This window comes from Mytilus edulis, chromosome 5 (genome assembly GCF_963676685.1).
Source record: "Mytilus edulis chromosome 5, xbMytEdul2.2, whole genome shotgun sequence".
NCBI classification, from domain to species: Eukaryota; Metazoa; Mollusca; class Bivalvia; order Mytilida; family Mytilidae; genus Mytilus; species Mytilus edulis.
Genome location: NC_092348.1, coordinates 65,298,102 through 65,325,301, shown reverse-complemented (window position 1 = coordinate 65,325,301; position 27,200 = coordinate 65,298,102). Strand labels below are relative to the sequence as shown.

The 27,200-nt window shown below is 31.7% G+C and overlaps 3 protein-coding genes across 6 annotated transcripts; 2 read left to right on the top strand and 1 right to left on the bottom strand.

Moving 5' to 3' along the window:
- Positions 1-981: 981 nt before the first annotated feature.
- On the top strand, positions 982-12,209 carry LOC139524246 (homocysteine-responsive endoplasmic reticulum-resident ubiquitin-like domain member 2 protein). 4 transcript variants are annotated; one of them, XM_071318921.1, is made up of 10 exons: positions 982-1,395; positions 3,057-3,134; positions 3,838-3,897; positions 5,066-5,178; positions 5,747-5,875; positions 6,567-6,878; positions 7,273-7,375; positions 8,294-9,269; positions 9,329-10,295; positions 10,593-12,209. In XM_071318921.1, exons 1-8 carry the CDS (start codon positions 1,255-1,257, stop codon positions 8,441-8,443), a joined length of 1,086 nt encoding a protein of 361 aa, XP_071175022.1. In that variant the 5' UTR covers positions 982-1,254; the 3' UTR covers positions 8,444-9,269; positions 9,329-10,295; positions 10,593-12,209. The 4 variants fall into 4 exon arrangements, with proteins under 4 accessions (XP_071175022.1, XP_071175021.1, XP_071175020.1 ...); XM_071318920.1 differs by having other exon boundaries at positions 8,294-10,285; XM_071318919.1 differs by having other exon boundaries at positions 8,294-10,295.
- Positions 12,210-15,079: 2,870 nt separating this feature from the next.
- On the bottom strand, positions 15,080-19,246 carry LOC139524245 (testis-specific serine/threonine-protein kinase 4-like). The gene is made up of 2 exons (XM_071318917.1): positions 18,420-19,246; positions 15,080-15,410 (listed from the first exon to the last, which is right to left on the bottom strand). The coding sequence occupies exons 1-2, from the start codon at positions 19,116-19,118 to the stop codon at positions 15,129-15,131; spliced, it is 981 nt and encodes a 326-aa protein (XP_071175018.1). The 5' UTR covers positions 19,119-19,246; the 3' UTR covers positions 15,080-15,128.
- A 1,539-nt stretch (positions 19,247-20,785) lies between these two features.
- On the top strand, positions 20,786-26,119 carry LOC139524244 (uncharacterized). The gene is made up of 7 exons (XM_071318916.1): positions 20,786-20,908; positions 21,594-21,701; positions 22,091-22,314; positions 22,797-22,922; positions 23,605-23,784; positions 24,780-24,822; positions 25,742-26,119. The coding sequence occupies exons 1-7, from the start codon at positions 20,857-20,859 to the stop codon at positions 25,945-25,947; spliced, it is 939 nt and encodes a 312-aa protein (XP_071175017.1). The 5' UTR covers positions 20,786-20,856; the 3' UTR covers positions 25,948-26,119.
- Positions 26,120-27,200: the final 1,081 nt, after the last annotated feature.

Below are 27,200 nucleotides of genomic sequence, written 5' to 3'. Positions count from 1 at the left end.
ATTTGACGCTAAAATTGACATTTAAAACCGAATTTTAATATTTTCATATACAAAAGATCCTTACTTGTGGAAAGACCATCAATAGTTCTCTGAACAATTGGTTTTTAATTATTTGTTTAAGTTGTTTGAATGAACAACAAGTGGATGGATTAGAATGATATTCAGATTGCATTGGAACAAATTGTCAGAATATTTAAACACACACCCTTACATCTTACACTAATTTAAGTTTTGGTTTTTGCACATTGGTCTTTGTCTTATCAAAAGGTGTGGATAGGTATTTATAGAATAGAGAAAAATGGACCAAAAATATAAAGAGTATATATATGAAGAATAATTAGGTCTAAAATATAAAGAATTGGCAATAATGTGCAAATAGAGAAAATAAAAATGGCCTAAATATTTCAAGAATACATTGAAGGACCGCCTTATAGACCCTTATGATAAGATGTCACATCATGTAGTAGACCACATTGATGTCCTCTCCAAATATCAAGGCCATCTCAAAGCATTTTCAATAAACTAAAAAAAGTATTTAAGCCAAATTGGTTAGAATGAAATTTGAAAAAAATAGGCAGGACAGGAGTTTTGAGTTAAAAAAAAAAGGCAGGATGAGACACTTGCAAAAAAAGTCAGGACGACAATTTAGGTAAAAAAAAAAGTCAGGATAAACTAAAAAAAAAAAGGCAGGACCGAACAGAGTGAAGGCAGGACAGAGATTACAGCTAAAAAAATGCAGGACAACATTTTTCATCCTAGCCCCCCACCCCCATAAAAATCAAATGGTATATATATGTGTTCCTGGTTAAAATAATAACCGAGTTATTTATTCGAACGCACCAAATATTTTAAAGGGATAATTTTTTTCTTTTAATTCTGTTTATGCAAAAATTTATCGAAAGAAATTGATCTAAAATATGATTAAATAAAAATATGACAATTTTCTTTATTGCCAATTAAAATGCGCCAACCACATTTTATGCATTGTGACGTCACATGATAAGGATCCTGACTACTTCCTGTTGACAAAAGAGGATTTCGATTATCTAAAACGTATTTCTACTAAAACACGTTAGCATTAAGGTTACATCATACACATTCATAACAAAACAGCACTTACTACGAAATTATTGTCATGTCAATGAACTATAGAAGTTGAAAGATATTTGTTTCGATTATACTGACATTTTTGTGCAAGGCAATTTTATACAAATCTATATTTTGTTATAATTTTGTGGAATTCATTGATTGACAATGGACTTTGCCGAACTTCCAGTGACTCTGGTTATCAAAGCACCTAACCAACGAGTTGGTGACCACACAGTAGAATGCATGCTTGGTTGGACAGTTAAAAAACTAAAAGCACATTTGGAAGAAGTTTATCCAAGCAAACCAGTAAGTACGGTTCTGTCAGTAAGTCAATAAATGTTCTATTTAATCATTAAAGTATGCAACATTGTCCCAAATACATGCAGTTATAAATATCTACCTTGTAAAAGTATGCATAACGATATTGACCTTTTTTAATAAATGTGATGCATATATGGAATTTGCAGGAATTTGCATCATTAGAGCAGTAGAGAGGGGGGATAGGACCTTTATCGGGACTCCGGGATCGGGTGTTTTTAAGCTCAGGATTTTGGGATTGACCCTTTCGGGATCCGGGAATCCTTTTTTTCGGATTTCGGGATGTCAGGATTTGCTTTATTTAAATTCGGGACCTCGGGATTTCGGGATCAAGACCCCTCCTATCCCCCCTCAGTAGATACATTGTACATGACAATACATCTTATTTATCTTTTCATTTGCTCAGTCAGTGAGACATACCTGTCAACTCACCCGTTTTTTGCGGGTGACACCCGTTATTTTCACCTCTCACCCGGGAGTTTTTCTTTACCCGGCGGGTCCCGGGAATTTCTAACATTACCCGTTTCACCCGGATTTCTGACCGGAATTGTTTCCGGTATTTAGAAGTAATACGACCTTCGGTTTTATCGGTCTTTTTCAATGTAACCAAAAGTCAAAATGTAGGACTGTTTACCTGAGCTACGTAACGATATGAAGAGACAACACAGCTACAAGATGAGTTCAGTGACTATCAGTTGACCCCATTAGATGAACTTCCACTTTGCACTTCCCCTGAAACTGACATTGGTACATTTTGGGGAGAAATGTCCAAGTTGCATGACATTTTTCTTAACAAGCCAAGATTTTTTGTTTTGTCAAAACTTGCTAAAACATTACTGGTTTTGCCAAACAGCAATGCAGACAGTGAGAGGGCATTTTCTTTAGTAAAGAAAATAGCTACAGAGTTTAGGGCTGATCTTAATAAGGATACACTGTGTGGTCTTCTTTCTTGTAAAATGAATACACATTTGCATTGCTATGAACTGAAACCAAGTGCAGTTCTTTTAAAGAATGCCAAGTCTGCTACTATGGAATATAACAATAGTCTGAAATAAACTTGTATACATGTTCTAACTGTTTCATATACATATTGACTATATAAATTATATGTAAACATATTTTTGTTCTTCAATTGAGCCCGCAAAATGTCGTACGCGTTATGACCTGAGATTTTTTTTCTCAATGCAGGTCATGACCTGACTTTTCATTTTCAGAGGTTGACAGGTATGGTGAGAGCACCAGAGATCATAGATTTCAAGTCCTGGAGGAGACAGTTTTTATGTTCTTATACAGTATAAAACTAAGAGTCATGCAGTGTTGGATCCAGATCTTTTCATAAGGGCTGTCAGACTGACCTAAAGGGGTCATGCTTCAGTAATTTTCAATATAATCAACCAAAAACACGAAATTGGGGGTTGATTATGGCCAGCCCCCCCTGGATCCGCCTATGCCATGCTAGTGCTTATTTAGCTTAGTCAAGTTTTAAGCAGTGAGATCTGGTGTTCGAGTCTCTGAGTTATCTACATATTTGCCAATGATTGGGCAAATCTAATTGATTTTAAAAGTATCTTTGGAAAACATCTCAAACATGTATCTATTTATACCTATTTGTTAATCATGATTTGATCTAATTAGATTTTTTTTTCCAGAAAGAAACTCACCAGAAACTTATCTACTCTGGAAAGTTATTGCAAGACCATTTGTTGCTGAAAGATGTAATCAGACAGGTAATTTTTAAAGTCTTCCAATACAGTGATAAGCTTGGTAAAGAGTCGTTTGCACATATACATACAGTGTACATGTATATACACATTTTGTATTTTTACAAAAACTTGGAGATACATGTCATAATATTTTTATGGATGTGTTTTCTAAGCACATGCCCATTGAATCAATCTGGTTAACTGACAGAGTTCCAGTGGGAATGTACATGTAGTTTCTAACTCACCATGGGAAATTATGATGAGCTGTATGTATTTTCATTATTTGGTCATGTTGGCAATGGTACCTGTCATCTATTACTTTACAACAAATCTTCTCGCCTGAAACTACTTGGCAAATTGCAACCAAATTAGCCACAATCACCTTAAAATATTTTAATAGCTTAACTATAAGAATAAGAAGATGTGGTATGAATGCCAATGAGACAACTCTCTGCAAGATACCAAATGACACTGTAATTTACAACTATAGATCACTGTAGGGCTCAACAATGAAAAAATGTTTCTAACAAACCTGTCTGCCAACCTACATGTTTTGGATCATCAAAGACTGATACAACATGTACAATGTGTTAATACTATACTATATAGCAGATGATGCACCATACCTGTAGAACACACCTGTATTATGACAACTTTTTAGAAATATGCTACATGCACATTGTAACTATTATTTACTTTATTTATCATGTTTATATTTGTGTTGTAGGATAACACACAGACACACCACACAGTTCATCTTGTGTGCAATCATGAATCTCAAGAAAGGGTATGTAACCTTCATAAATCTCTGTAGATAGGTTGTCTTTTGTAAGCTTTTGTATTTTTTGCACTAATGGTGACCAAAGTGTAATAATTTAGTAAAAACATGTAGATAAAGTGTAAACTATAATCCTTAAAAGAACATTCAAAATTGAGAATGGAAATGGGGAAAGTGTCAAAGAGACAACAACCAGACTATAGAGCAGACAACAGCAGAAGGCCATCAATGGGTCTTCAATGCAGCGAGAAACTCCCGTACCCGGAGGAGTCCTTTTAGTTGGCCCCTAAACAAATATGTTACTAGTTCAACTATCTAGTTCATTTATATACATGTACATGTAATATTAAATGAAACCTGTAAAATGAAATCCAAATTATAATGAATTTATTTATATAATATATATCATTCATTATTTAGAATACATAGATAAAAGAAGATGTGGTGTGAGTGCCAATGAGACAACTCTCTATCCAAATAACAATTTATAAAAGTAAACCATTATAGGTCAATGTAAGGCCTTAAACACAGTGCCTTGGCTCACACCGAACAACAAACTATAAAGGGCCCCAAAATTACTAGTGTAAAACCATTCAAACGGGAAAACCAACGGTCTAATCTATATAAAAAACGAGAAACGAGAAACATGTATAAATTACATAAACAAACGACAACTACTGTACATCAGATTCCTGACTTAGGACAGGTGCAAACATTTGCAGCTGTATTAAATGTTTTAATGGTACCAAACCTTCTCCCGTGTATGCATATTTAATTGCTACTTTGGTTACATGCAATACTCTCATGTCACCTTTACAATATGTGTTATGTTATGGTACTTGTGTATACATGTACATGTACATAAAATTGAAAATGGACATGACCGCAGCTGAAAGCCACCAATGAGTCTTTAACACAGCGAAAAAATCCTGCACCTGGATGTAGGCTTCAGTTTGCTCCTAACCAAAATTTGTACTAGCTCTGTGAAAATGGACGTTGCACATATATAAATGCAAATGGGTGAGTATTCAATAATACAAAAATTAACATACATGTAGTAACATGTATCAAGTTGTAATACCAAAACCACAGTATAAGGACCAAGACGGTCATGAAATGTATGGACTATGGAGCAATATAACAATATCTACCATTCTTTTGTTTATCTTTTCTTCAGATATCCCCCCAGTCTGTGTCTACAGCATCACCAACAGTTAACACAATGCCAAATACAGATGGATTACGATACAGAAATAATACACCAAGCGTTCAACAAAACAACTATTATGGGTAGGTACATGTACTTATTGTAATGTTGTTTTCACTTTTTAACAAGTAGTCTAAAGGATTGATTGTTTTTATTTTGAACAGAATTGAAAACCATAGGGGAGTAAAATAAAAACTTTTGTATTTACATTCACAGCCACCATTGAAACTCAACATCTGTAAAGAAATCTCTACTTTAAATGAATAATTTTTAGGAATACAGGTAGATGTGAAGTGAGACAGCAATTTAACAAACAAGCATTTATTTTAAGAAATTTTAGACAGCTCATGTTGTGAATATATCATGTATATGGAAGACAGAATGGAGAAGATCTGAAGGAAAAATATGAATTGGTAAAAGCTCAAAATACTTAAAATAAAATTCAGAGTCAACCAGCGGTTCAGTTATCCAGCGGAACTAGTTTTAATCTTCCCAAATAACAAAGCAAATTTGCAGAGTCTACAACAAGAAATAGCTTCATGCTATTTTCAAAACTTGCAGTGAACTATAATTTCACATCTGACAGATGTTTTATTGTCACTGAATATTTTAAAATTTCTTACTGATTATCAAACCTGACTTTATTTATAGAGCTGTACCCAACACAAGTCAACCCCAGCCTCAGCCTCAGATGATGTCACAGGCGGGTATGACACAGGAACAGTACATGGTGATGATGCAGACGTACTATAACCAGATGGCAGCACAGTACATGCAATAGTAAGTACACAAGCAATAGGGGGTTTGAAAATATTTTCTTACAAAAGCAAATGTTTTCTATATACATTTGGTAGGTGACATATGGGTTGATAGCCAAAAAAAACTAAATGATGGTGGTTTGTTGTAAAATTTATAAAAATAAAGTTAAAGCACTTGTGTCAATAGATTTGATCTAAGAATGCAGATCCAATTTACATGTATACTTTTAAAAAAAAAAGTAAAAAGTAAAATAACTAAATTACCAAACTCTTGAGGAAAACTCAAAACAGAAAGTCCATAATCAAATGGCAAAATCAAAAGCTCAAAAACATCTAACGAATAAATAACAACTGTCATATTTCTTACTTTGTTCAGGCATTTTCTTAAATAGTGGATTAGATTACCATAGATACAATTATCCGCCAGAAGATGGACTTGAATAAAATAATCATTGATCTGACTACACCAAAAAAAAAATGACTTCAAAGAAAATATCTACACATTTGCAGATCAATTCATATAATTCAACCATAACCAAGACCCATACCTAAATGCAAGCTGTTTTGACAAAAATACAAAAGATTTAATCATTGAGTTGAGTATTACAGAGTTATCTCCCTGTAGTGTTATGTACCACCTACAAAAATGTACTACATGTACTGACGCAATAATTCTATTTCTGGAATAATACATTTTTCTCTTTTTATTTCAGCTATCAGACTGGGGCATTTCCTGATATGGCCAACATTCAGATAGCAGCCCAAGATATCACACCCCAAAACCCCCAAGAACTAGTTCAACCAAACAATGGTCAAAATCAACAAGATGACAACCAAAATGTTATCCTTGATGCTCGTGGACGTGTAGTGGAAAACGTAGATAATGACGATGAGTTCGGACAACACGATTGGTTGGATTATATTTACACATTCAGTCGGTTTATGGTTCTCATCAGTATTGTGTATTTCTACTCTAACTTCACAAGATTTGCTGTAGTTGCTTTGTTCTTCTTCATCGTATATTTGTAAGTTATAAAACTAGTGATATCTTATTCTTCTGGACATTTTTTAAACTGATTTATTTTGAAAAATACATTAACATATTCTTCTATGCATCATTTCCAACAAATATCTTTTTGGAAAAATATTAAACAAATCATGTCAAAAGATTAAAATCAAGTTTAATAGTGTGCAAGTTTGATGAAATTATGACTAAAACTAAATAAATCAATGATGAATATTTATGAAATCTTTGAGAAATTTTCTAAAATATAATTTTGGTCTCATTCATGTTAGATTATCTGAAGAATGTTACCATGGTTATGGAAAATGCTAAAAAAGGCATCTAACTTAGTTATCAAAAAATATAATTTTGAAAGAGTAATTTTCATTCAAACATCTTTTCTATTTTGTAATTAGGTATCAAACAGGATTCTTCAGAGTAAGGAGGAGGCAGCCAGTACGTCAACCACAAGAACCAGCACAACAGCAACCTGAGAACGTACAACCTGATGTACAACAGGTATTATTCACTACAAGATTTACACTATATATATTTAAACTTCATGTTTATCCAATACTAATAGGAAGAGTATTACTGGATAGCATGGATAGAAATAACTCAAATTACAACTTATGTGGTTCAAAATAAAATAATTACTTCTGTCAATTAATTTATGATGTGTTGAAATGGCAAATAGAAAATTACACATTTCTATAAGCATGATAAGAATTGCACCACAGTAATTTTGTCTTACTACATCAATGATTTTAATCAGAAAATATTGTTATGTGTTTTTTGCAATTCTGTGTGTTTTTTGCAATTTTAGGGACGACATCAAAAGTTCAATGTAGGATAAAAAACTTAATTCACATAGTTTTTTCACTGACCTCCCCACCCCCTCAACTTAATTTGGGAAACATTGATTTACCAATAGAGATATATGTAAAATTCGATTTTAGATATCCAAAACTAGCAGAATTTTAACCCACCCCCAAACTATTTTGATTTAAGTTTTTATCCTACATCGATCTTTTGATGTCGTTCTTTATCTAATGATTGTTAAATTTTACACAAATAGAAGAATTTATATCTCAGTAATTGTTTTGATGCATAATTACAAATTCTATATTAACAAATACATATCTTTCTTGAAAATAAAAATTCATCATTTATGTCCATCATTTCTTCAAGATTGTTAAAATTGACACATTTTAAAAGTAGTTTACCTTGCCGTGACGATGTATTTCACCAACAGTCGCATGGATTGTAGCTGGAGCATACTATTTGTCTCCAAGCACTAATACAATATAGTTGCTTTTCCCACTTTTTTAGTAATTTGGGAGTGTTTACATACATTTTTGCCTGGCTATAACACTGTCTTAATGTTGAATTGTAAGCTCATTCCATATATAATGACCAAATGAATATATTTTCCAGAATGATAATACTGAACAGCCAGAACCTACAGAGGAAAGTACCCCACAAGAACCACCCAAACCTAGTGTTATATCTATTGCCTGGTCTTTCTTCTCAACCTTCTTTACATCCTTGATCCCGTCACCGCCACCAGCTGTGAATGCCAACTGAAGGCTACAACACAATTATCGAGAACAAACACAGACAATTCTGGAAAAATGGATATTTTGTGTATAAACAAGCTACATTTTCTGATTCTGAACAGTTGAACTGTTATCTGGTCATGTGTAGCAGTGATTTTTAACTAGAGATTTTCATGAAAAACTGCAGAAATATACAGATGAATTTATATAATGTATATTTTAGTAATATTCAGAAACAATAATTTGTAGTACGACTTCGAAAGAAAGTGGTAACAAATAAAGACTGTTCTTCATTTTGAAGATTTTTTTTTTATATAATAATTAGATTTTCATGATTGTAAAAGAATATTTTTGAAATTAGATTAGAATGATTAGCTCATTGCACATTTTTAAATGAACAGTTGAAATATAATGTGTTATAAATATCAGCTGTACAATGTACACTTGAAAGAACTTTTATCTGTCTTGTAAAAAAAGCTATGAAATCCAAGGGACTGGAGCATGTATTATAATCAGAGTATTTCTTCTTTGAAATCCATTTTATGAAACAATGATATTTTTTTCATCTTATTTATGATCAGCTAAGCTGTATAAAATAAAAGTATTACTTGCAGTTTTTATGGGTTGTATTTTGATAATAATATTTAGTTATACACATATTGTTTTATCATTCATAAAAAAATTATAAACAGTTACTTATGTATGTTGAAAGCAGCTCTTCTTTTGATTTGTTATCAGTTCTGTATCTTCAAACACTGATTAAAAGTCAAATTTCAGGTATACACATATTTCAAAATTGGTGTAATTTACTTTCGGTTTATAATTGATCACGTTTCTTGCTTGAAATTGGGCCTGTATAAATGTAAAAGTTTTCTGCTTCTGGTTGTTTTATAAAAACATATATAGTACTCAGCGATAGCACTTTAGTATGTTCAACATCTAAAGAGGAAACCCTAGAATTTAACTTACATTTCACTTACAAAAAAGTATTTGATACCCTAACATGATGGAGATTTGGAAGTGAATTCCTTGGGAACCATGTATGCTTTTATGGAACAGCCCTGATATCAAGAGGGCATTGTGTTACAAATTTTTATGAAACTACTTGTGATAATCTGCATATTGATGATGCTAATCTACCCATGTTTTTTTTTCATATATATTATTACAATCATTTCCTTTATAAATATTTTGTTATAATTTTTTTCTGTTAATTACCTAATTTGAGATTAATTATTTGTTAGTTACTTATTCTGTGATTTTGCTGTTGAGACTTTTTTACTTCATTATTAGGGAACAGTATTGTTATATTTTATGGGAATTAAAAAAAAAAAAACATTTTCTTTAATTTCCGAAATTTTTCTGCTTTATGTTATAACAATGGTAAATAAAAAAAAAAAGTTAAAAATATTATTTAATTTCTGAAATTTTCCATATTTATTGAATTTTTATCAAACTAAAATATGACTTTATGATATTATTTTGTTACTTACATATTGCATTCAATTGTCATTATGAAAATTAGAAGTTCCATTTAAGTTCAATCATCATTTTTATCATTTAGTTATAATATATCTTTTAAATACAATATCAATAGATTCACAAAGAAAATTAATATGCTACTTTCACTTATGTATCAAACATCTAAGTGTTGATTGTATATCATCCTATATTTCATGTAAGAGTGATTGTTATTATTATTCATCTTCATTTACAAAATTTTGTTTTGAAAGGATTTTTAGTAATCATGGTAATGGCCCTTCTATATTAGTTGTCATTCTTTGAAAGTTAAATAGAATGAAATTCAAAACAGTTTGGCTGTGGCCATTGATTGACACATTAAATTCATCCATTGACTGGGACAATTTAGGTGAACGTTTGTATGTAACGACCACTGCTCACTATGAACTTTTTAAAGACACTTAAACTATGGGGTCACCAAAGGTCCTCAACACCTTTATAAAGTAATTCGAAAAATTAATCAGGAATGACACGATGTTTTGATTTATATCAATTATATAAATCAAAACATAAAGGTTATTCCTGATTAATTTTTCGAATTGTTTTATAATTAAAGGCGTTAAGAAACCTTCGGTGACCCCACAGTTTAAATGTCTATCGTAGGTACGTCGTGAATAGTGGTCGTTACAGACACACGTTCACGTAAATTGTCCCAGTCAATGGATGAATTTAATGTGTCAATCAATGGCCACAGCCACACTGTTTTGAATTTCATTCTATATTAGTTACAGACAAAACACATAAATTTGGTAACTTTGCTTAATTTACACTGAAAAATAAAATTAAGAAAATATTCAAAATTTATAACAGCCAAAACAGCAATATTAAGACATCTGCATAATTAAATGAGTATAGCATTCATACATCTGCAACTATTTTTCCCAAACATCTTATGATACAAAATGTTTGTAAGTTATATTCATAAATGTAGGATATGTCTATATGAATATTCATCATTTCTTCATGCTTTAATGTTATGTATTTTGTTATTTTTTTGTTATATCTGTTGCTTGTTGATATATTTGTTATGTACATATGTATAAAAGAATATAACTGCCAAAAAAAAGAGAAAAATAATGAAATCCAATATTTGTATGTTTAGTATACTAAAAATTTCATAAAAAGCTTAAATTTGGCACAGTGCTATGCAAAATACATAATTTTAATATAGTGCATATTTTATATACTTTGTACTTTTTCATTAAGTAATTATGTTTTAAAGTTAATAATTCATTTATACACAAATACAATGCAATTTAAGTTTATATTTTTGAAAACTTCATAGTTACCATCAGTTTTCATAAAAGACAAATATAAATACATAGTTTGAAGAAAAAAAGTTTAAATTATGTATAATTCTACTATTAAATGACTTTTGAAAACTACAGTTATTCTTACTCGACACAGAATTAAGAATAATGATATTTTTTTGTATGTATATTTTAGAGTTAAACTAATTTATATAAAAGAATTAATCTGAGCATTTGAAGGTGATATGTACATAAATGTATATAAAAATGTAAATAAACATTTATAGATTAATATATATGTAAATACAGTTGAATCTTGTCAGAAACTTTTTCTAGTACTAAATAAAGATGAAACTTAAGTCTTAATATTGATTTTTAAGTTTTTATCAAGATTGTCAGCATTCCTATATTTAAGAACCGAAAGTACACAATGCTTTTCTAAAGATACACAGTACACACCATGTTATATCATACTTTTTAGAGTGAAACTATCCTTGATTCAGAAAATTGTAAAAAGACACCCTTAAGTTTTGATCTGACCTAAAAACAATATCTGTATACTTATAAATGGCAAAATTGTTGTTCTGGTCATATTGATTTAAAATTTTGCCAATTCAGAGATAATTGCCATGGTTTGATTAATGTTAAATCTTAAAAAAATTAGACATTTTCATAATCATAGTGATTTAGTCATTACAATTACATGCTTCATCTTTATTTGTTACCTTTCAAATTCCAACCACATATTATTGCAGAAATATATTCTAAAATTGACAGTATAGATGCATTAAATATTGAAACGAATCTAAAATAAATTATTTTTGGAGTTCTTCATAACAAGGTTCAACTGCATATATCGTTGTATATGAGAAAATATTGGTGCTTTAGTTTAATATGGTTGAGTGGTTTTTGTCTATCATTCATTTACCATCATTTCTGTTATTCCTTAAGAATTCCTAGATTTAGATATTATTTAGAACTTTCCGAACCATGTGGGAAATAAAACATTTTTAAAATATTAAAGTTTTGTTTTTATTCATTATATAGAAAATTGATATTCAATGATCTGGCCATATATCTGATGTGTAAAAGCCTGAACAAATAGGTTCCTAAAAATATATGTCTTTATATGTGTATAGGTAAAAAAATAATGCATATAAGATGATACTTTCTGTGTTATAGCTCATTGCTTGATTGTTGTCCCTAAAACGTCTACCTCACAGATCATTGTACAATCTTGCTGAAGTGTTTATCATAGAGAAATTGCTGTGCTATATTGAAGATGTTCTCTATATGAAGTCTGGTAAATATTGAAAGCATCTATCCAATCAAACTTGGTGATACAACAGATAAGCTAAGTCTTCTTCATACCTTGACTTACATTTAAATATGAACAAGGAGGGTGGGTTAATATTTGTTTTTATTTTCATGAAAAGATTATTTTAGCTTCCCAATTGTGAACTTTCCTTTTCAATGAAGCAACATTCGAGCAGCACCTGCATGTGGAGTTTATATCTCCCAGTTGATACTGTATTTAAGAACTTACATTTCATATTATGATTACCTTGATAAATGGTTGCTGCCAACAAAGAAGCTATTAAACCAAGGGTTCCATTCCAAGTGGTCATGTTGAATTTTATGGACGCCAATGAGTTGATTCACTGTTATGGGATATCTGTTTCACAAATGATGAGAAATCAATAAAATTTTAACACAATGTTTATAACCACAAAAGGAAGCTTGGTATTGATTTTGGGGGTTATGGTCCCTAAGGTCCCAAAACAAGCATTTATCTTGTGTCAGTACAAAAAGTTGTGTATAAGTATCTCAATTGTTCTGAAATTGCTCCACAATGTTTAATACCACAAGTAGAAGGCTGGGATATATTGTGTTGGTTATGGGGCAAACAGTCTTAGGAATAAAGGGCCAAAAAGGGGCCAAAAACAAGCATTTTTGTAGTTTCAAAACAATAAATTGGAGTTATCTTTCTTTGTCCAGAATGGTTGTTGAATCACCTAAAACCAATGCTCATTTCATTTCAGAGTTTAGATATTAAAAAGAAAATTTCTTCAAATATATTGTTTTTGAGAGGATTAATATTCAACAGCATAGTGAATTGCTCAAAAGCAAAAACAAAAATTTAAGTTCATTAGACCACATTCCTTCTGTGGCAGAAACCTATGCTGTGTCAACTATTTAATCACAATGTAAATTCAGAGCTGTATCCAGCTTGAATGTTGTGTCCATACTAGCCCAACCGTTCAGGGTTCGACCTCTGCGGTCGTATAAAGCTGCGCTCTGTGGAGCATCTGGTTAAATGAGCCCTAAATATTTGTAGTGTCAACTTTGTCGTCATATTCGTAATTTGGTTTCCAGACAACGACTTGAGTTTTAGTGTATGGATCTCTTTCAAACGGAAATATTCCATATCACAAAAGGAAGGTTTGGATTAATTTTGGGGACTATGGTATTAGCTTTTTCGGAATTAAGGGCCAATACCAAGCATTTGTGTTGAGCCTTTAACTTCTGTTGCAGAAAGCTTGACAGGAATAGTGATGCAGCGGCGGCGATGGCTTTCACAAACTTCTTAAAAGCTTTATATTTCGGAAGGAAGACATAGATTCCTCATACTGTGTATATAGATGCATTATGTTATGAAGTTTCCGTCTGTGATATGTCTTGTGTCCTTGGCCTCATTTTCACGTCATGATTTAGTGACTACTTGAAAAAAGTTAAGATTCTTAGTACATTCAACTGAGTCTCTTTATTTCTCTCTTATGGCATGAAATACGATAACGATATGTGCGTACCTTAACAGGTTATTATGTCCGTCAGAATGTTTTCACTTGACCTTGACCTCATATCATGGATTAGTAAACAAGGCGAAGTTTTCGTGGTTAAGTCTATAAATCTGATACTATAAGCCATGATCTAATATATGTGATGTATGAGATGAAAATAAGGTGTATACTAGTATGTACGTCTGGCAATTATCATCTGACCATGACCTAATTTTAATGGTTTACCAGTCAATCTTAAGTTTTCCTGGTTAAGTATGTTTCTGAGATACTATATGTCAACCATATTAAAATCATGTAATGATTGTACGGTGTACATGTCTGGCTGGCAGTGTTCATCTGACATTGTATTCATTTCCATGGTACATTGATCAATGATAAGTTTTCTTGGTTAAGTTTGTTTCGTAGATGTGTAATAGGTCAACCATATTTAAAGCATATTTGGTGAAACGGAATGATTGCATGGTGTTCATGTATTTCTATTTTGGTTTATCTGACCTTGACCTCATTTTCTTGGATTATGTCGTGTGCACTCTTGTTCTTGTTAAATTACACTAACTTGTATTAAGTGTATGGATCCCTATGAAATTTTACCACATTATTTCATAACCAAAAAATAAAATAGAAGTAATGTTTAAGATTGATTTTTGGGGTAATGGTCCTGTCACATTCTACGTGTCTGCTCCAGGTCAGGAGCTTGCAATCAGTGGTCGTCGTTTGCTGCTATACATCATATTTGCTTTTCGGTTTTGTTTTGAACATACATCAGTCTGTTATTTTTCTCATTTGAATTGTTCTACTTTTGTAATATTGGGGTCTGTTATAGCTTGCTATGGGGACTCGGTTGTACTTATGTCAAAGCGGTCATTCGTTCACCTAACGTTGATAAATTCTACAGGTCAGTTTTGGTCTTTGATGGAAAGTTTTCTCGTTTATATACCACATGTACTTTTATGTAAAAAAAAAAAGAGTCAAAAATAAATGTTACATACATATTCTTCATTTTGCTACATTGCTTGTAAAGTTGGCAGTTTGTCCGATTTTTTTTTTTTTTTTTTTTTACTGTTTAAAAATAAAAATAAGTTAATTGCATAATATTGTTTTACATTTTTATTTTACATATATTTTAACTTTTTTATTCGACCTATCCAGATGCAACAATTGCCCCTGGAGAATCGGATCTAATGGGTGGTAAAGCTATTTTGGATTCATCTTTGTCGGCCGAATATGGCGCAAATTTCTTAAACCATTTGTCATAACGAAAGTTTGCTATTGGCATTCGATCATTGACTTTTACGAATATTTTCAAGATAATTATTCTGCATTCTTGTGATACAACTGGTTTTCCCGGAAATATAACTTTTTGCTGTGTCTGTTTTAGAAGTTTCTTGTGGTTGGAATCATCGAACGGCAATCTTCCATAAACCTGTAAATCAAAATAGAGTTTATTCGTATTAATTTATAAAACCCGACCAAAAAGTAAAAATCACAGCCGAAAGCTACCAATGGGTCTTCAACAAAGCAGGAAAATCCCGAACTTTGACTGAGGTGGACTTCAGCTGTCCCCTTTACATAATTGTGAAAAAAAGTGAATATGGATGTTATAGTGAACTCCGAAACATATAACTGGACAAAAAAATAAAATATAAAACACACAAGACTAACAAAGATCAGAGGCTTCGTATTAATTTATAAAACACAAACACACACACACACACAAACAAGATGACGACTAAACTTAAGCCTCTTGATTAAATATAGAATGGAAATGGAGAATATGTCACAGAGACATCAACCCGAACAAAGAGTAAAAATCACAACCGAAGGCATGTCTAGAAAAAATAAGTATACCGTGGAAACTAGGTTTGGAATTTATGTGAGGTTATTTGTGTTTCTGTACGCTGGAGAATGAATGAAAATAGCGAAATTGTCAAATGAGTTGCAGAAATCTTAGATTAAATTCGACAAATATTGTTGTACTTTGGGCATAAATTTTAAATAGAAAAAACAAAACAAAAAAACAAACAAAGGCAATTGAATTTAAGAAGGAAGAATTCATAAAAAATCTACATTTCAGATACTATCGATACCGATTGAAATTGTAAAGGACTTTATTATCTAGGAGTAATCTTTTAAAACAAATGGAAACTTTATGTTATGCAAATCCCCATTAGCAGAAAATGCAATTAAGCAATTATGAAATTATAAAACCAGGACTTGACATAATCTTTCTTTCATTGTCCAACTAACCTTTTTGATAAAACCTGTCAATCCGATTTTGTAATATGGTTGCAAAATGTTGGGATACACTGATTTTAAATTTAAATATCAAATGCTGACTTTAAGACAAGACTTTGTATGGTTTTTGTTCCGATTGGTTATTTCGGTTGAAAACATTATAAATTTAACTAGTATGGGTTTTCCTAAAAACGGAGGTATCAACTATTCCATATTGACAACTGGATTAAATGTTAGATCATTCAAAACAAACTTTACAGCCAATGCTAATAATTAATCTAAAACTATTAATTATCGTCTTTTCAAGGAAACATAAACTTTCGAAAGATTATTTTAAAGCATACTTGGAGATAAAGATATCTTCACATTTTGAAGATAAGGGCATTTCAATCATAACGTTTCTATCGAGAATGGATTGATTGATTGATTGTTGGTTGCTTAACGTCCAGTGGCAAATATTTCATGCATATTCAGGACGATATCGAGAATGGAAGATGAGCAAACATTCAAAGGGAGAAAACAAAATATCGCATACGTAAAAGTGACAAAGGCGATGAATTTCATTATTTCATGATTTGCCCATTCTTCACAGAAGAATTGAAGAAATACACCAACAAGTCATTTAAACGATGGCCGAAGTGAGCCGACAAAAATACTTTTTAAGACTCATATAGTACTGCACAGAAAGTTTGTACATAGAACTATCTTGTTGTTTTATCTATACAAGTTAATCCGGAAGTAAAACAACAAGATAGTACTATGCACAAACTTTCTGTAAAGTACTACACAAGTTTCTTGGAGAATAGCATCGTCACTTGTGGCAGTGCTTTTCTTGATTGTCTTTTTTAAAAACTTTGCATGAAGGTTTGATACCTTGATTACAAATTTGAAATAGTTATATTGTCAGGAGAAATGAAATGCAAAACTATTTTTACAAGCTATTAAACCCTTATAAATAAGAAGATGTGGTATGAGTGTCAATGAGACAACCGTCCACCCAAGTCATAAAGTATAAAAAGAACCTTGCAATCTTTATAATTGTAGGTGACTATTTTCAATTTTAGAACTTTAAGTTTCAAAAATCAAAGTTCTACTAAAAGTTTCTTTAAATGAAAACAGTTAGAAATGAACTTGAATTGCTGACGAAAACAAAAAGGGGGGAAGACGAATATTTTTTTAACAAAATACTTCAAGTAAATTAAAATAATAGACCTATCAAATAGTCAAGTTTAAATAATTTGCACAATGTACATAACTACAAATACTTCTATGAAGCAAAAACCTATTTCACAGAAACGCTACAGTAGAGCTGCCTTAAAGTTTGCATGTGTGCTATGTTTTAATTTGTGTTTGATTTTAGTTGTGCTAAAATTTTAGTTGTGATTCAGTTTTGGCTTGTTCAAATATGTATTTTAGTGCTGACAGTGGTCTGCATGTATTTCAATATGCCTGTTCTGTTATATATCTTGTCTGCATGTTGTGTGTTTCAATGATCTGTTAATGTTATTTTATATTCGGTAAAAAGCTCTTCCGAGGTTATGTTTGTATTGTTATATATGTGAACCGAATCAAAATAACAGTTTCGTATTCGTATTCGTTAGTTTCAAGTTTGTTTAAAGAGGTAAAAAGGTGTATGGTTCTTGAATTACTGGCCTATAGGTAATAGAAGTGTTGAGCTGAGAATACGGATTAAAGATCGCTACTCCGAGAAAGATGACTTTAGAATCATTTTCAAAACAGTGTGGCTGTGGCCATTGATTGACGACCTAAATTATCCCATTGACTGGGACAGATTATGTGAACGTTTGTCTGTAACGACAACTGCTCACTACTTACTTATTATAGAATTTAAACCGTGGGGTCATCAGAGGTTCTTAGCGCCTTTAATAATAAAACAGTTCGAAAAATTAATCACGATTAACTTTTATGTTTTGATTTATATTATTGATATAGATCAAAACATCGTGTTATTCCTGATTATTTTTCGAATTACTTTATTTAGGTGTTGAGAACCTTTGGTGACCCCACAGTTTAAGTGTCTTTAATAAGTACATAGTGAGCCGTGATCGTATCAGACAAGCGTTCACCTTATAGTGTCCCAGTCAATGGGATAATTTAGGTCGTCAATCAATGGCCACAGCCACACTGTTTTGAATATGATTCTATTTTAAAACCAATACTCTTCAAATTTACTTACCATTGTAAATAAAACGACACCCATACTCCAAACATCTGCAATCATAGGATCATAAGGGGATCCTTTTAAAATTTCTGGAGGTGCGTATGCATAGCTTCCGCAATATGTTTCACTGGGTTTAATTTCTCCTAATTTTCCTTTTACAAGTCTCTTCGCAAATCCAAAATCTGTGACTTTCAAGTTTTCATATTTATCAAGCAACAAATTCTCACATTTGAGATCTCGGTGTACAATTCCTTTACTATGCATATATCCTATACCTTGTGACATTTGATAAAACCATTTTCCAGCAGTATCTTCTTCTATTGCTTTTCGTGAACGTATAACATCCAATAGATCAACATGGCCACATTCCATCACTAAGAAAAATCTCGTTGTCGTTTCTATTACTTGGAAAAATTGAATTAAATATGGATGCTTCAAAACTTTGATCACGTCGATTTCTCGCGGTAAAAATTTAACTAAATAATCTTCCGGTGCCTTCCTTTTCGAAATTATTTTGACCGCTACTTCGTGTTTTCTGTTGACATCATAAGCTGCACGGACACATGCATATGATCCTTGACCTAGAAATTTTCCTACTACAAATCCTTGTGACTCCAAAACTGCGAAACGCTTATGTAGAACTCTGCTTTTTGCAGAGGAAACTGAAATAGCTTCTGCTGGTGTTTTCACTCTATTGTCTTCTCCATTACTCATCTTTTCTAAATTTCACTATTAATGAAGTCCATGTTGATATTTCTGCGACCAAGAGCATTTTTCATTGTAGACGTTTGATATTCGTGCAAAGAAGGCATCTTGTAGTTACAGACATATGCAAACGTCACAAGCGGTACTAAGGACGTCTTATGGTATATATCACAAACGTCTCAACCATCTTTAACGTCATGTTCAAACTACATAATACAGCAACATCGGCGCTAATCGACAAGCTATCGTAAATCATTTTTCTACTGATTTTCAAGTAAAGAAACAAGATATACATTTAATCATCCATACTTCATATCTGCACAGGATACATTTTCACCTGAAAAGAACTCGACTGATAAAAAACACATATTGATAAAAACAATATCCCAAAATGGTCTATGCAAGGACATTAATCATGTGTTGACTGGCGAAAATACCCATCGAAACAAACATTATGTTTGCTACGATCCACTTGTTTTCTTGTCTCGCTTGACACTAATTTCACGGTCCACTGAACATAGAAAATGAAAGTGAAGGTAGTTTTTGATGAAATTGAAGTCCAATCAACTTGAAACTTAGTACATATGTTCCCCATGTATAGTATAATCTTTCTAATTTTAATTCCAAATTAGATTATTACCCAATTTCACGGTCCATGGAACATGGAAAAGGATAGTGCGAGTGGGGCATCCGTGTACTTTGGACACATTCTTGTTGTACACTATTTCAAATTGTACATGAATTAAAAATTGTGTATCGAAGGCCACCCGATGAGAAAAAAGGACATCATACACCCGAAAGAACAATAGATAGATAGTAATTTTTCTTTTAACAATTTATTTCGGCTAGGGATGTAAGGAACCTATTTATATTTTTATGCCCCATTTATGGGCACTATGTTTTCTAGTCTGTGTGTGCGTCCGGCCGGCCGTCCGTTCGACCGTCTGTCCCGCTTCAGGTTAAATTTTTGGTCGAGGTAGTTTTGAATGAAGTTGAAGTCCAATCAACTTGAAACTTAGTAAACATGTTCCCTATGATATGATTTTTTAAAATTTTAATGCCAAATTAGAGATTTTATTCGATTTTCACGGTCCACTGAACATATAAAACGATAGGTCACCATACGGCCTTCAGCAATGGGCAAAAACAATACCTCATATCTAACTATATATAATGATGAAAAGGCCCCGACATGCCAAATGTAAATACTAAAAAACTAACGTACTGAATTGTGAAAAATAACAAAATTAAAAACGGCTTAGTTTCTATTCTTAACAATTTCGCACCAGGTAATACGACGAAGTAATTATAATATAATCAGGAGCCTGTAATTCAGTGGTTGTCGTTTGTTTATGTGTTTCATATTTGTTTTTCATTCATTTTTGTACATAAATAAGGCCGTTAGTTTTCTCGTTTGAATTGTTTTACATTGTCATTTCGGGGTCTTTTATAGCTGATTATGCGATATGGGCTATCCTCATTGCTGAAGTCCATATGGTGAATTATAGTTGTTTTAAATTTCTATGTCATTTTGGTCTCTTTGGCAATCATACCACAGCTCCTTTTATATATATATATATATGTAATAATTATTTGCGTATTTCATTTTATCATTGAAACTGATTCAATATTCAGATAATAAATTTTGTTTATTAATTATGTTATCACTTCGTCTGGACTGACCGTCCAAAGATAACCCGATTATCAAACAAACAACGTCTGTATCAACAGCTTACATTTTGACACCATGCAATACTATGTATTTTGCGGGTTGCTTTTTCGTTGCGTTATATGTTTGGGTGAGTATTTTTATGAGTATTGATGAAAAGAAATAATTAGCAAAATGGGGGGAATACAGAATTTGAACACCACTGCACTGGTGATTTTTGCTTGTTTTTTGTTGTGGCATTACATATAAAACTTATGTTTTTATATCTATTTGAATGCTTTTCGTATACTATTTTGTTTTGTTCTTTTTAGTTTGTTTGTTTAAAATTGTATTGCCACAAACCTTGTAAATGTTTAATGACAATTAATAAAACTAACCCACGAACCTGTTTCTATTGTTATTTTCATATCGTATAGATACTTTACTTTTGAACATATTTTGTAAAATGACGAAATTAAAAAAAAATGGACAGAACAAGCATTTTTAACAAGTCGTAGGCCTCCTCCAATATACACAAAATAAACACGTGCACGACGATTGTCATAAGACAATGTTTAACATACGTACGTACACTTGACTTAGAAATATATAACATGTGTAAGGAAAAGGCTAAGATAATATGGATTGTATAGTATATGGTGTTTTTATTTATCATTTGTGAAGTTTTTTGTATACTACTGAGTACTAGAACATATGCCCAGAGTACAATTGCTCTAAAATTCGTTTATTGTATGTAAAATACATACAATCCTCTCATTGGGTAGATAGAAAAATGAAATATTATTGTTTTGCACTAACTCCAAATTGTATTTTAGGTATTAACACCTACGTAGATACTGGTAACCCATATACAGATCGTCCATTAAAAGTTGGCGGACTGACACTAAGCAAAACCGGACAAAAAAGTCCTTTACACACAAAAGGTAACTTACTATACAGCTTTGATCGGCGAGAAGTATCGATCAACAAGAAACAGTATAATAAACATTACCACAAAGTCAATAGATTCAAAAGCAAAATGTAAAGGACAATTCCCAAACATGTTAGCTTTGTATAAAATTGAGAATGGGGAATGTGTCAAAGAAGCAACAACCCGACCATAGAGTAGACAACAGCCAAAGGCCACGTATTAATTATACGTAAAAACCATGTAATGAATTGTAATAATTCTACTTTTAATGAGATCTGTAAAATATTTCATTGTTTTGTTCTTAAATGAAATCGTCTATTATGTGTTTGTTTTTGTATAATTCTAAGTTGTTAGTTTGAAAGATAGATTTACTAATTTTCACTTAAAATATTTTCTTTTTAGTTTATTTCCCACTAGAACCCGGATTTTACCCGGCTGTTTTGTTTATTGGTGGTTTCGATACGTATGTGTTGGCTGAGTACTATGAAACTGTACTTTCAAGAATAGCCTCCCATGGTTTCTTTATTTTTGGAATAGATTACGCATTTCCATTGGAAAAACAAAATTTGATAAATGCTGGCGAATTAAAACAGGATATTTCGAAGTACTTTGAACAACATGCATGGGTGAGTAATTTAATTCGGATTGCATGCAGAAAATGTGTTAAGATATATTCTTACTTATAACCAAAAAAAAAAATGTAAATTTTGAAAAGACACCTGTATTCTAATCTGGTCCCAATCCGTTTTTTGACGAATTCAAAGTCATTCGCTATGGTATAAAAAAAAATACGCTGAACAAGAGAAAAAAACAAAAACAAAAAAAAAAACTGGTGCAGACACTTCACTTTCTTTGTCTTTGAAATGTTTCACCCTCAATTATAACAAATTTTTACTCAACACGTGCCTTTACCTAGTCGGACTACATAGACCATGCGTATGTACGTCTGTTGTTTTCGGAGTCATTGGCTGTTTTGTTAATGAGGTCTTTTATATTGTCTATAATATCATTAATAATTCTGTTCTCATTTTTATGTATTATTTCCTTTTCAGTTGGGCTTTAAACATAATGAAATGTTCTTCATACTACATTTATATGTGCTTTTTAGCTTCAACACTATATGACAAACAAAACGTTAGGAACAGTTGCATGGAACACTACAGCTTTGATGTGTCATTCCTCCGGATGTGACGCAACATTGAAAATGATCAGAGAAAAACCTACTATGTTTACGGTAGGTATAATATCTCTATTTTATCGTCATTCACTTGCATGTTTATAATATATATCAAATGGAGTAAGTAAACAATGAGATCAACATTTATTATCATATTTACTATTTTGATATCATTGCAGATACATTCGTGTTTAGCTCACCTGGTCCAAAGTGATCTTTATTTACTAGCAGCAGTCCATAAATTACAGCTTTAGAACCGTAAACGGTTTATGACAATTAACAGTTATCAGAGGTTAAAAAAGACACTTTAATATTTGAATAACCTCCACTCACACCAACCAACAGTAAGGATATATATAAAGGAAGACAAAAGTGATAAAAAGTCTAGAACGCAAAATACAAATTATATTTTACAAAAAAGAGTGAAAAATACCAAAAGGACATCCAACGTCATTAGACGAAAATCATGAAGCTTAAAACGCCATGGCTAAAACAGTAAAAAATACTTTAAAACAAACAACAGCATACAAAATACGAAATAGAAAAATAAAGACAGAGCATCACGAACTCAACCATAACCGGGAGTGATACCAGGTGCTCCGGAAGGGTGAGCATGATAATTGAGCATGATAATATGCTCCACACGTGAAACCTGTCGTACAAATTATCAAAAATGAAAATTTAACCCTGTCAATTATGCTTTCAATCTAAAGTTTATATCAGTTTGCATATTTTGTAGTCAACAATATTTCTAGAACCAGTGAGTTTTGATGTCAAAGAGAAAGTAGATATACGCATGCCTGCGTTTATGTACGGAACAGAGCTTTCCACGGTGGGGCATCAGTGCGTCATACCAGGATTTAGTTATAATAAATTCTACGAGATCTGGGGATGTCCAAAAATTGTGATGGAAGTAGCCGTGAGTATAGGATTAAGATACTCAATGTTAAGATTTTTCTTAACTCGTGGTAGACAGGAAGTTTAGATGTTATAATAAGTGTAGAATAGGAATTCTGTGCATTGTGTAGCCATCAGCGTTGTCTGACCTTATGCTACAGAAGATGTATACAACTCACATGCTAAACAGGTGACTCAGTTTCCATAACAAATGCAAAGATATGTGAAAAAGGGAACTTTACAATAATTATGGGAAACGTGTTTTAGTATAGTTACTGTACTGTTTGACGAAAAGTAGACCTAAAAATAATAGAATAGTAGGCATGGTTCAAGTTGCGTTTCTAACTGTTTAAGAAGGCCAAACGAGAAAAATAACGACCTGGTATATTAGAAACAAAAAAGATATTTGCTAAAGTATCAGCAGACATTAACAAAATCAAATGAATGACATCAACGGTTAAAGATGTTTTAATTTTGATGTACATTTCAAAAGAGTTTCAAGAGTTTCAGTTCTTTAAGTGTATGCAGTTTTGCCACTGAGTGTCATTATGTTCATTGTAAGAAGAAACAGTTCTATAAAGAATTTTAGAATTATATATAAGAAATTTTACATTTTTTTCTTTCAATTAATATAATTGAGAGCAGTTCGGAACTAGCAAGAAAATGCCCAATATAATAGGTCGGCAATTGAAACATGACTGAGAAACAGTTTTGCCTTCAAATATTTTAAACGAAACTTGTATTAGTGTACAACTATTGTTTTTAACTTTAATTAACTTGAAGAATGAGACGAAAGCTTTACTCGGTGATATTCACAGATAAAATTGTTACAAAATATATAAAATAGAATAACTTTATGATTCGAAATATTTTCAGTGGCAGGTTTAACGGAACCGAGAGAACCCTACCTTTATGAATAATCAAAAATGGTAAACGATAAACACCAATGTCAGAATGAAATTTTGTTTAAACAAGTCATGAAGTTTGAAATAATAGTTTTTTTGGTTTTATTTTCAGAATTTCGGTCATTGTGATATATTGGATACAGTACCATGGACAGGTATGTATACACGTCCAAAATATACATTACCATTATCATTCAAAACGAGACGACAAACATATATACAATGCCGTTAGTTATGCAAATAAACTCATCATAGATACCAGGACTAAATTTAGTATATTCGCCAAAGACTTGAAGACGTGAAAAAAACAAAATTAAAGAAGACCATAATATACAATGGACAGACAGACAGACAGACAGACTTGACGATAATACATTCACAATGGATAGTAATGAACTAGATGAATGAACAAACCGTTTCTGCCAAAGTTATAAGAAGATAAAAGTTTTATAAAAAATACTACAAATTAATACTGTAACAATAAGGTGAAAAAAATATCAAACTCAGAGGAATTAAATCATTTTATTGCGAATAGATCCTGATGTACAAGTAAATTCGCCGATTAAAAAACACGCAAAACAACAGAAAATGGATCTTACAAAACATTCTACCGTGGCGTTAGAATTACTAAAAGAAACTCGAATTTCAAGAAACAATATGACACAATTACTCAGACTTAAGTTTAATAAACCGCAATTTCGGTAGGTAAAATGTGTTAAGTTATGTTGCTAGAAGAAATGTATATACGCAGTTTTTTTTAATTCTTAGAAAGAGAAAAACTAGCTAGTGTTGCATATCTTACCTTTTTTCATAATATGTTATAGTTATTGACCAAGCAAGTCGGTATATGGGATTTAATCTGCACGGCTCGTGCATCCTTTCAAATTCCAGGAACCGCCCTTAAGGTAATTGAAAACTAGATTTGAACTGTGTAGTATATCTGAGGTAGTTAATGCACACCTTTGCTGTGCAGTATCCAGATAACTGCACAGTAAGAACAAAAATATATGGTATAGCGAACCAGTTGTGAAATTGAAAATATTGATGGACAAAAGGTTGTTTCTTTTGTTTCAGGATGTAAAGACATACATTTCTGCACAATTACACCAAATGTAACTAAACTTCTGGAATACAAGGAGTTTGTACAAGGTGCAACTAGCAGTTTTCTAGTTAGCTCCCTGCAAGGCAGAACAGATGCGATGAAGTACATAACACAAAAGCCGCTTATACCATTACGTTTATTAGAGTTGAGAAGTGATCTGAACTGCACAAAGAATTAAACAGAAGTTTCCCTGTACGACGACTTGCTAATTTATATCCAATTCTAAATACTGTAGATATTTCTCTTTAAGTTTTGAAGAAAACTCCAGCAATATCTTACAAAAATGCACGGTACAGCGAACCGATTTGTGAAATTTGAAATATTGATGGTAAAAAACAAATTTTGTTTTATTTGTTTTATTTCTTGGTCACTTAAATATCAGTTTATCTGACAGGCTATACTTTTAGTTTAACGTTTCAATTCATCTATAGATAGTCTATTAGTTTTTTTTATATATAAGTATCCAACCAGCTATAGAATTATGGTAAACGTAATAATTTTGAACTTGCGTATGATAACGATCACCCATTTCTTGTTTGCTGGTCAACATTTCTCGTCAATTTCTTGCACAATCGATGAATAAGACATGTAATAAAGATAGATTAAAGACAGAGTATAAGGAATAATCAAATTGTTATATACCGTTTTGTATTTTAAGTATAAATTAATTGTTGAGTGTCATGGAAACGAAATAGTTTATGTATTTTTAAACCCGTTTCATGGCGCCATGACTACTATTAGTCCTTGCAGTTGAGTAAGAGTTTTCATTTTCAATAAGTTCGTCTTCAAATATGAAGTTTTTCACTCACCAAAACCTACCTCAAACGAGTTCGATAATAAAAACAGTCTTATACTTAACATGACCATTGAAAATAAAAGAAACCAAATACACTGCACACATCACTGTAAAGTTTTGATAAAATAAAATGATAATTCAATTTCAGACAGATTGTAATTTCATAAGTTTAAAGTTCTGTCAAAATGAGTCTCAGTGTGTTTAAGTAGTCATCCCTGTGAGACTAGATCACTTTCCCCCCATAGGCTTAACGTTTAAGCCGCCATCTTGGAGGGAGGAGGGAATTTTCGACATGGGTCAAGTGGTAATTTTTTTTTAATTAGTAACATAATTAAGTAAATGTTGTGTTCTTAATTAATAATTAATTGTGATAATTAATAATATAACTAAGTATATTAATTAAATTCCTAATTAATATTTAGTGTTGACCAATGTTCGAGTCTAATATATTATTGATTTATTTTTTACAATAAATATGGGCATGGTCGTTTCAACTGCATTGGTTTAAAGGTTTAATGTTTTGTATCCAGATTAGGTTTGAAGTGTAAATACCTCCAAATATATGTGGGCTTACAAAAATAAATAAAATTTATAAGATATATTATATAATTTATTGTATACAAATCACAACAACA

What these genes read in the sequence shown, in the direction of transcription:
- LOC139524244 (XM_071318916.1), top strand. Translation starts at nt 20,857, where the DNA reads ATGCAATACTATGTATTTTGCGGGTTGCTTTTTCGTTGCGTTATATGT. An exon ending in AAGTCCTTTACACACAAAAG is followed by an intron (nt 21,702 to 22,090) that starts GTAACTTACTAT and finishes TTTTCTTTTTAG; the next exon opens with TTTATTTCCCACTAGAACCC. An exon ending in AAATTGTGATGGAAGTAGCC is followed by an intron (nt 23,785 to 24,779) that starts GTGAGTATAGGA and finishes TTTTATTTTCAG; the next exon opens with AATTTCGGTCATTGTGATAT.
- LOC139524246 (XM_071318921.1), top strand. Translation starts at nt 1,255, where the DNA reads ATGGACTTTGCCGAACTTCCAGTGACTCTGGTTATCAAAGCACCTAAC. An exon ending in TTCTTCTTCATCGTATATTT is followed by an intron (nt 6,879 to 7,272) that starts GTAAGTTATAAA and finishes TTTTGTAATTAG; the next exon opens with GTATCAAACAGGATTCTTCA. An exon ending in TACAACCTGATGTACAACAG is followed by an intron (nt 7,376 to 8,293) that starts GTATTATTCACT and finishes TATATTTTCCAG; the next exon opens with AATGATAATACTGAACAGCC.
- LOC139524245 (XM_071318917.1), bottom strand. Translation starts at nt 19,118, where the DNA reads ATGAGTAATGGAGAAGACAATAGAGTGAAAACACCAGCAGAAGCTATT. An exon ending in GTGTCGTTTTATTTACAATG is followed by an intron (nt 15,411 to 18,419) that starts GTAAGTAAATTT and finishes TTTGATTTACAG; the next exon opens with GTTTATGGAAGATTGCCGTT.